Raw genomic sequence first — 9,083 nt, forward strand, 5'->3', positions numbered from 1 at the left:
CCTGACCCCCCAGGAGGCCCAAAGCAGACTGTGTCCGCTCATCTCTGTTATTTAATCCAATGAAGACAGCACCCAGCCGGGGGGCAGGGGCCACGCGCAGATGTTGGCGGCGTTCTTACTAACACTGCGTGCGCCAGGACCCAGCACAGGGCTGCGGGGCTTGACACGTGGGTGCGGCTCCCCTAAGACCACACATCCTGCTGCCTCGCAGTTGTCAGCGAGGGTCCCACCTGATGAGTCTCCTTTCTCCTTCCCGTTGCTACACGCCTGTTCTCTCGGTTGGTTGCGTGCCCTTCCCGCTCTCCTGGGCTTTGTGTGGATTTGCTTGGAAACGGCGGTGTTTTCGTGCTACCCACACTCCCCCTGGCCCCGTGCTAGTGACCCTGGGTTACAGTCTCATGCCTGGGCACCGAGGGAAAGGGCAGGACTGAGACCAACACGTGTGGCTCAGTCCCGGTGGCCTCTCCCAGGTAAGGACCGGAGCCGCGGGGCCCACCTCCACGGCCTCACACAGAATGCAAAGGGCGGCGAGTGGGCCGTGGGCCACGTGGGCCCTGGACGGGGCATCACGCTCCCAGATGCCCCCCGGGTCGCATCTTTCTGTGCTTTGCCACAGCTCCGCCGTGCCTGGCATCGCCTAGGTTCGTTTTAGTAATGGGTGATTTTACCCAATGGGTAGGAATGTCAAGACAAAAAAAAAAGTGTCCCGAATCCAGAGCTAAGGAAGCAGGGCAGATGACTCCTGGTGCTTATTCACACCTCGCAGGTGATCACACACCTTTCACACGCCGGCACCTGCTCCCCGCATGGTGCCTCCCGTCAGGGCCACGCCTGGTCACTGAGAAAGGGTGGCGCCCACCTCAGTCCCTTGGGTCCTCACAGCAGGCATGGAGGGTGGATGTAAACACCCTCCTCTGACCTTTACAAAGGTCCCCGCGCAGCGAGTTGCCCGAAGCATTGCCCTGGGCTTTGGAACTCTGGTGGGTCCTTCACCCCCCTGTACCCCGACTTTTCCTTGGTGTCAGACGTGGCCCAGTGAGCACAGATGTCCTCTGGGGTCCGGGAGGACCAGTGGGACTTCCTGGGCCCACACACCGGCCAGGCAAGCTCAGTGGCCTCCTGCGCCTTCTCCTCTCCGTCTGAGTCGTGTGGTGCCTCGCAGCCCAGAGGCCAGGGGCTCAGCTGCTGAAAGGGAGGGGCGGAGCTAAAAGGGAGGGCGGAGCTGAAAGGGAGGGGCGGGGCTGAAAGGGAGGGGCGGAGCTGAAGGGGAGGGCGGAGCTGAAAGGGAGGGGCGGAGCTGAAAGGGAGGGGCGGGGCTGAAAGGGAGGGGCGGGGCTGAAAGGGAGGGGAGGGGCTGAAAGGGAGGGCGGGGCTAAAAGGGAGGGGCGGGTTGAAAGAAAGGGGCGGGGCTAAGGGGAGGGGCGGGTTGAAAGAAAGGGGCGGGGCTAAGGGGAGGGGCGGGGCTGAAAGGGAGGGACGGGGCTGAAGACTGGGCCCTCGCCCAGGAGTGTTGCCCACAAGTAGCAAACGCCGCCCTTCGCTTCTGGGTGCCATGCGGTGCCCTGCGGTGGCCGAGAGCCCTGAGCCCAGGGACGCCCCCGGCCCGCCGGTGGTCACGACCGCGGCAGAGGCTGCCCTTCAGCGGCCATGCTGCTCACCTCCCACCTCACCCCCGAACGCTGGGGGGGAGTCTGTGGTCTGGCCACTCACGGACCAGCTCGTCCGTGCGTTCACCCCTGGTGCCCCGTGTGCTCTCTGTGCCCCCTCGTCCCCCCTCAGCTCCAAGGTGACGCCTGGGCCCGCTGCCCTCGGCTGCTGGTTGTGAGGAAGCTTGGCTCCCAGGTGGTAGGCAGGATCCTTTCTCCCTTCAAAACACAGCAGCTCCTTGAAGCCGTTGTGGCCTTTTCCCCAAGGACCCCGAGGGCACGGACTCCACCCTCCTTCTCGGGGCGGGCGTGAGAACAGCTGCCCATCCCACACTGGAAGCACAGGTGGGTCAAGCCCTGGCTTCATGGTTTGGCTTCATGGTTAGAATGTCGGCCGGAGGACTGAAGGGTCCCAGTTCCATTCCTGTCAAGGGCACATACCAGCGTTGCAGGTTCCCCAGCCCTAGTAGGGGTGAGTGTAGGAGGCAGCCAATCAATGTGTCTCTCACAGTGATGTCTCTCTCTCTCTCTCTCTCTCTCTCTCTCTCTCTCTCTCTCTCTCTCGTCCTCCCTACCCTCCCTCCCTTCCACTCTCCATAAATCAATGGGGAATATATCCTCAGGTGAGGATTAAAGAAAAGAAAAGCGGGTAAAGATCTTCTCCAGTGTGACCTAGAGAGCATGCCTGTTCCCAGGCCAGTTTCTTGGGGGGCGTGGAGGACTGGGTTTCGGGCGTGAAGAGCCCCCTGTGGTGGGGAAATGAGCACTGCTTCTCCCAGGGCGGAACCGCTGGTAAAAATAGCTGTGCTCGGGCCGCCCCCCTTCCCCGTGGGAGAACGTGCCATCTTTCTGGTGCGGCTCCCCTGAGAATAACCATTCCTCCTGTGTCCTCGGTCTCCTCCGGTCCTCAGGTCCCTCCTCCCGCTCTCAGGCTTCCTCCGGGCGGGCGTGCTAGGCACAGCCAGAGGCTCGTCATCCTTCTTTGCCCTCCACCTCCTGCCTCAGGTGTGCCGTCCCAGGTGTCCTCACCTGAGGGAACAGATTTCCATTTGCCCACATCCTAGCTCTCTCTCTGGGATCAGGAGAATTCCACGAGACTCAGAACTGGGAAGAAGAGGGAGCGATTGGCGGTGGCGAGCAGCCTGCGGGCACACTCCCGTGGGCACTGCTCCCAGGGCAGAGCTCCGCTTGGCCCGGGCTCGTCCCTGCCCCTAGCGCTGTGGTCAGCGGCCCGCGTGAGGCTTTCAGAGGTGGGGGTTTCTGCCCCGGGTGTGACAGCACGTGGCCCCCCAAGCGAGCCCTCAGGAGCGCCCTGCTCTGGGTGACAGCTTTAGAACGTGATGCCCTGGACCGTCGGTCCCCGCCCCAGGCTTCCTTGTGGACCACCTTTTAGATCTTAGGAACATCCCCACAGACAGCTGGCAGGCTTTGCTCTGCCCCTCCGGGCACCAGGGCAAGCCCCAGCCTGAGGCCCCCCTGCACACAAACTCCACGTCGACCCGTGGGCTGGCGGACCAGATCCATCCAGACACGCGGAAGTCTGCCTGGGCCCCAGGGGAGTGCCGTCCTTGCCTTCACCTGTCCCCCGCGCCCCCGTGCCCCTCCACAGTGAGGGTCAGGGACGGGTCTAGGGGTTGAGCAGTTGGAAGACACAAGTCACAGCGCCTTTACTTCATTACAAACATGGTCGCAAAGAAGCAGATGTGGAGCAGTAACCCCAGCCTCCGGGTCTAGGGGTCACTGCCTGCACCCCACCCACGTCTCAGCCTTTCACGTGGAACCAAGACTGACACCTCGTGTGCGTGCGTGTGTGTGTGTGTGTGTGCACGCTTATGAGTTTGCTTGTGTGCACATGTGCGTGTGTGTGTGTGTGTGTATGTGTTATCCATGCTCAGGCCCTGCTTGCTCTGTAAGATGGACTTAAAGCAGTGGCCCCCTTGGGGTCACCTCACTGTCCACAGTGCATTTCTGCCGAGGGGTTCACTGTGGCGGAGGGGGGGCGGGCGGGGAGATGTACACCTGAGCAAGTCTCATTCTTGTTGGCTGTGCCTGGCTTTCAATCCAGCGATCTGCAAGCCTCCAAGTTCTCCTGCCTAACCTGCCCCACGCCCTGGCGGCTCCTCCCCGTGGGGTGCCCCGTGCCCCATGCTCCGCATGCTTACTGACCTCCCTCCTTTCCTCTTCCTCCGCAGTGTGGCAAAGGCGCGGAAAACTTCGACAAGTTCTTCACACGCGGGCAGCCCGTCCTCACGCCTCCCGACCAGCTGGTCATCGCTAACATCGACCAGGCTGATTTCGAAGGGTTCTCATATGTCAACCCCCAGTTTGTGCACCCCATCTTACAGAGCCCAGTATGAAGCTCACCCACGAGAACAAACGCCTCCCCTGCCCCCGCCCCCCGCCCCTTCTCCGCAGTGGGAAATGATCCTTAACCCTGACACTTTAAGGCCAAGGCCTTGTTTCTCGTTCCAGACGGAGGCCAGAAAGATCGTACGGTTGTTAGTCCAAACGTGACCTCCCGTCCAGGGCCTCTCTCTTAGAACCAAGAACCTTATCTTAGCGGAAGAGAATTCAGAGCTCCGTGTCCAGTCGCATCGTGTGGAGGCCGCCTCCGGCTGTAGGGTAACCCTTCCTGGAAAGCAAACAGACTCTTGCCCCTTTTTGGTACGATTTGATATATTTCCCCGTCCTGTCTGTCGGTTTTCACCATCAGAATCCTGCCCCCACCCCAACCAGAGATGTGGGCTGGACACGGCCCCACCCAGGCGCCTTGGGAAGGAGACGGGGACCCAGAGAGCAGAGGGCGAGCCGGGCGGGTGGGGGTGGGCCGGCGCGGGGCACCTGCCCTTCGTTCTCTATGGGAACAGTCGCCCGTTGCCAGCTCGCTGTTCCCAGACGTTGACAGTCATAACCCAATCAGGGCCCGGCGGTTACCAGTTTTTGTTAAGAAAAGAGAGAGAAAGGAAACCTCAGGCGGGTGTCTGTGGATCTGTCGTCTTGCACCCACTTGGTCGCTCCCCGTCCTGACACCTGCATTTCTTTGTAAGAGGCCAAACCTTCTAAGGACTTTGCTAAACGAGCACAGGATGTCATTTCCCATCAAGGACAAACCGGTGCGTGTGCGTGTGCGCGTCCGTGTTAACCTCTGGGAGATTACGCTGCGATCCGATCCGGGGTGCCATCCACAACACCACCACGCACCAGTGTTGTTAGCCAACCCTCCCGCCCCCACGCACACCCGTGTTTGCTGCCTGCTTCCTGGCGAGGGAAGTGTGCACCCCGCCCCTTTTGTATTATTTATTGACTAGGCTGCCGTGTCGTTTAGGGGAGTACGATGTACAGTAACTTAAAGTGTTGACTTGAGACTCGGTCCCTACTGAGGGACTTCCCTCCCGTCTCTGGCCCTGGCATCCCCTGAGGGATGAAAAGCGATCCGGTTCCGGCCCCCACGTCCGGCTCGTGCTGTAGAGACAGGAAACCTGGCTGTGCATCCGCTCGGAGATGCTTTCTTGCGAGAAGGGTTTTACTATGTTTTGCAGATGCATCATGCGATGAAGTCTGCATGTTTATAACAAACCTTCATCACAAGTGAATCTCTATCACTGATATAAGCATATCAAGCATACGGAAAGTATTATAACTTCATAAGAGAAAACTGTGCTATATTTGTGAAGGCCCTTGTTTCTAATCCGCCTCTGTGATTAAGTTTTAGTAAATTCGTTGCTGCCCTGCTTCCTCTCCCCTCCCCGACCCCACGTACCCCCTGCACATTGCCTCTATGTGGGACATACTGATTTTTTAACATAGATCGAATTTCAGAAATGAATGGCTACTTTACCTGATTAATTAGACACACACACATATATATACACACACACACACACACACACATATATATACATATACATATATATGTATATGTATATATATGTGTGTGTGTGTGTGTATATATATATATGTCTATTTGATTCTATCTGCAAACAAAAGCTTTGGGGGTTACTTTTGGGATGAGACTGTCTCTTAGCTTCTTCGCGCCGGCTTCTGTGTGGTGTCTGCCCCTCTTCCTCCTGGGGAAGTGGGAATGTTTCACTCCGGTGTGAGCAGAGGTGACGTGATCACAGCCCCCGTCCTTCCAGCTGCGTTGCTGTGACTCGGGGAAGCGGGTGCATGGCCACACCAGACGCCTCGTGCCCTGGAGGGACTGCACGCCTGTTCCTCACGTGCAGACTTCCCGAGAGAGACGGTCCCTGGAGCTCCCAGCGGACGCCTTCAGTGCTGCAGGGGCCCCCAGCTGCCCTGGAACCAGCGGGAGCCTCCGTGGGGGCAGCCTCCCAGGCCAGGCCCTCGAGAAACTGGCTTCTGGGCAGAAAGAACGTCCCGAATGGAGGCCGCCTCGTCCCTCCAGGGGCTGCGTCTCTCCTGGTTCCCGGGAGCAGCTCCAGGCTGAGTGTCTCCTCGACTTGGTTCTGCTGTTGGCCTGATGTTGGTGGGACGCAGGGGCTTTGAGGCGGAGGCCCCGTCTGTCCTGGGAAGGAAGGGAGGGGGTAGGGAGCAGGTCAGCCCCGGAAAGAGCCACTCCTCACCGCCTCGGGTGGACCGTGGATTCAGAGGGGTGGTCCTGCTGGTCAGCGCACGTGTGGGGGTCACATCCTCGCTAGGCCCACCTCAGTTTGATCCGGTAGAAAAGGGACCAGTTTACAGAAGGAGCCTAAGAAACAGAAGAGCCGGTCACCTGGCCAGAACGGAGCCACGGCAGACGGTGCCAGCCGAGCTGAGGGGAGGAAGGTCCCGGAAAGGCCCTCGGGCTGCGCATCGCTCCTCCTGAGCCCCGAGCCCTCGCCACCCGTCTGTGCTCAGCCCGCACGGGCTCTGGCGTTCCGGAAGCAGCCGACTCCTTTCCAATCATTCGGATTTCTCCAGGAAACACACGCACCTCCCAGCTGCCCGCATCCTTTCAGACCTATGCGTTTTCAAAGAAAAGGCCCGTCTGCGGACCGGCACTGCGCCCGAGACAGCAGGCTGGGGACAGGCAGGGAGGCTGCCTGCGACCCAGCCTGCTTGGTGTGTTGCTGTGTCCTGGATCTCGATACAGACTCCTGCTTGGAAGGTTCCGGAGCCCAAAATAGTCACTGTGGGAAGAACAAGTCACGTGGAAACCATTCCAAGCTCGCAGCCGCAGCGCCTATGAAATCCCAGGCGCCGTCCCTCTCCTAAAGGCCCAGCAGCCTGGTGGGGGCTGGAATGAGGAGGACCTTACAGGTGGTGGGGAGACTCTAGGGGGTGCCACCCGAATCGCCAGGGCCTGTGGAGGTCCGGGCCGGCCGAATCCAGCAGAATCTGAGCCTCCACCGACGCCGCGGCCGTGACTCCGAAAGGTCGTTACACGGCCCCGCGGTAGTTTCTCTTGGGCGGTGGCTGAGCCCGGCTGGATCTCCCCCTGCGGCTGCGGCTGCGGCTGCCGACAGCGGGCTCAACAGCGGGCTGGCGTCTCAGCGAAAGCCGCCAGGTGTTTGGTTTGAATGGAAGGCTCCGGAGTGCAGCCGCCGGAGTTCACGGGAGGTTCACGCAAGGCAAGAACTGACTCCAAAGGTTGATAAATGACTGCTCGCAGCACATCTAGTCCTGTCCCCCTGACCAGGCACAAGTTCATGCAGAACCGCTGTCTGTCTTTCCTCGTGAGGCCTTCTTATTGGGATTTTGGTGGAAAATCAGAAGGTTGGAAGCTCTCTGGAAATGACCCGAGACTGCAGCCCGCACGTGACCCCTGAGCACCTCTCTGAGCTCAGCTCCAGCAGAGCGTGGGACCTGCTGGGGGTGAGGGTGCAAACCCCAAAGGGACCTCCTGTTGGTGTTCTGAGAAGCGAGGGGTCGGCGGAGGCAGAGGCGGGTGAGGCGTTGGGAGAAGAGCAGGGTTTCGGTGCGTCTGGAAGGAGGCTTGCGGACGGAGGAGAAGGAGAGGGCGCCTGAGGAGGGAAGCTGTTCCGTTTCCAGCAAGGTCGTTGGTGCAGGTGAAACGCCGCTGGCTGGCCCTTGAGAGCGAGTTTGTTGCCAGGGACGGAGCCTCACAGAGCAGCTCCCAATTGCCAGCAGCATCCTCACCAGCTGACAGAGCCCCGCCCTGCACCCTGCGTGGGAGTGGCTGAGCCCAAAGCACCCACCTGCCCTGGATGCCGGCGGGTCCCACTGTCTCCCTCGGGCCGTCGCCAAGCACAGGGCAGCCGGCAGCCGGGGAGGATGGGGAAGTCACCAAAGCTAACAATGGCCCCCACCTGATTCCACTTGGCAAGGGAAATTTGATTTTTGTTTTTAGGGGGTTTTGCTGGGATTTGTTTTCTCTCTGCTGAAGAGAGAAGAAAGCGAGAGTCTTGTGTTTTTAGAAGCCGCAGGAAGTCACCACCCCCTGACAGTCATTTTCTCACTTGCGTCTTATGAAGTCACCTATTTCTCATGTGTGCTGTTCACACCATTTCCCGTTTCTTTAAAACCCAGCAAGGGGGGAGTGCTCCCCCACCGAGCACACCAAATAATCAGGATCTTGACACAGGTGGGCGCTGAGCCAGGGCCCTCCAGGGCTGCGGGAGCAGCGACGGCTGACAGGTTGTAGCGGAAAGGGACTGGGTGTAGGGCCTGCACCCCGGCCTGACTGAGTGCTGGGAAGTATTTTAAACACCTTCTCCTCCAGTTGCTCGGGTTACATTTTGTGACGTACAGCCGACCATAAACACTTCCGTCTTTTCCCGTCTGGGCTGCTGCAGCCCATCTGGGGAATCTGTCTATTCCTGCTGTGAGGAGATGCAGGAAATCGGGGAAGGTTCCCTGAGGTAGACATGGTGGTGACCACGGTTCCGTGAATTCTGTGATGTCCTGGACTCTGGGAGGGTTCCCTGTGCCTCTGTCTGTGAGCAAGTGTCCGTCAGTCACCCTAGAGGTGGGACTCGGTCATCAAACAGCCTTACGATGCCCCTACACCAGTGGTCGGCAAACTCATTAGTCAACAGAGCGGCAAACAGCGGCTCGCGAGCCGCGGTTGCCAACCACTGCCCTACACTAAGGCCCACGGGTTCCAAAGACCTTTTTTTAAACCTTAAGGGAGAAATTAACTCCAGGAGAACAACTGGGTATACTGGGTTCTTTGTACTTTTTTATAGAGAACTTTAATAACTCCAGCCTTCTTTTAAAATGAGTTTTTAAAATAAAACCACTGACAATTTGATAAGATTCCCATCACGTGCTCCCTGTCCGAGGGCTCAGCCATGGGCAGCTGGAGCAGCCCCCACCTGCACTCCCACCGCGGGTTCCCCGTGCCGGTGGGGTACGGCGACCTCCTCAGAACGACGGGAAGTTCAGGTGGAGCATCTGGCGGACTGACCCCCTCCGTATTTTTAATAGACACTAGGGACAGCTGTCTACGATCTAGGAACTCATAGGCCCTAAAAG

At 59.2% G+C, this 9,083-nt stretch overlaps 1 protein-coding gene across 1 annotated transcript in view; it reads left to right on the plus strand.

Moving 5' to 3' along the window:
- Window positions 1–5,463, plus strand: part of PRKCA (protein kinase C alpha) — a 294,600-nt gene extending 289,137 nt beyond the window's left edge. The window contains exon 17 of the mRNA XM_080677648.1: window positions 3,839–5,463. Coding sequence (XP_080533774.1) covers window positions 3,839–4,003 — 165 coding nt within the window. The 3' untranslated portion in view covers window positions 4,004–5,463. The remainder of the gene's footprint in view (window positions 1–3,838) is intronic.
- Window positions 5,464–9,083: the final 3,620 nt, after the last annotated feature.

This window comes from Plecotus auritus, assembly GCF_963455305.1.
Source record: "Plecotus auritus genome assembly, chromosome: 7".
In the NCBI taxonomy this organism is placed as follows: Eukaryota; Metazoa; Chordata; class Mammalia; order Chiroptera; family Vespertilionidae; genus Plecotus; species Plecotus auritus.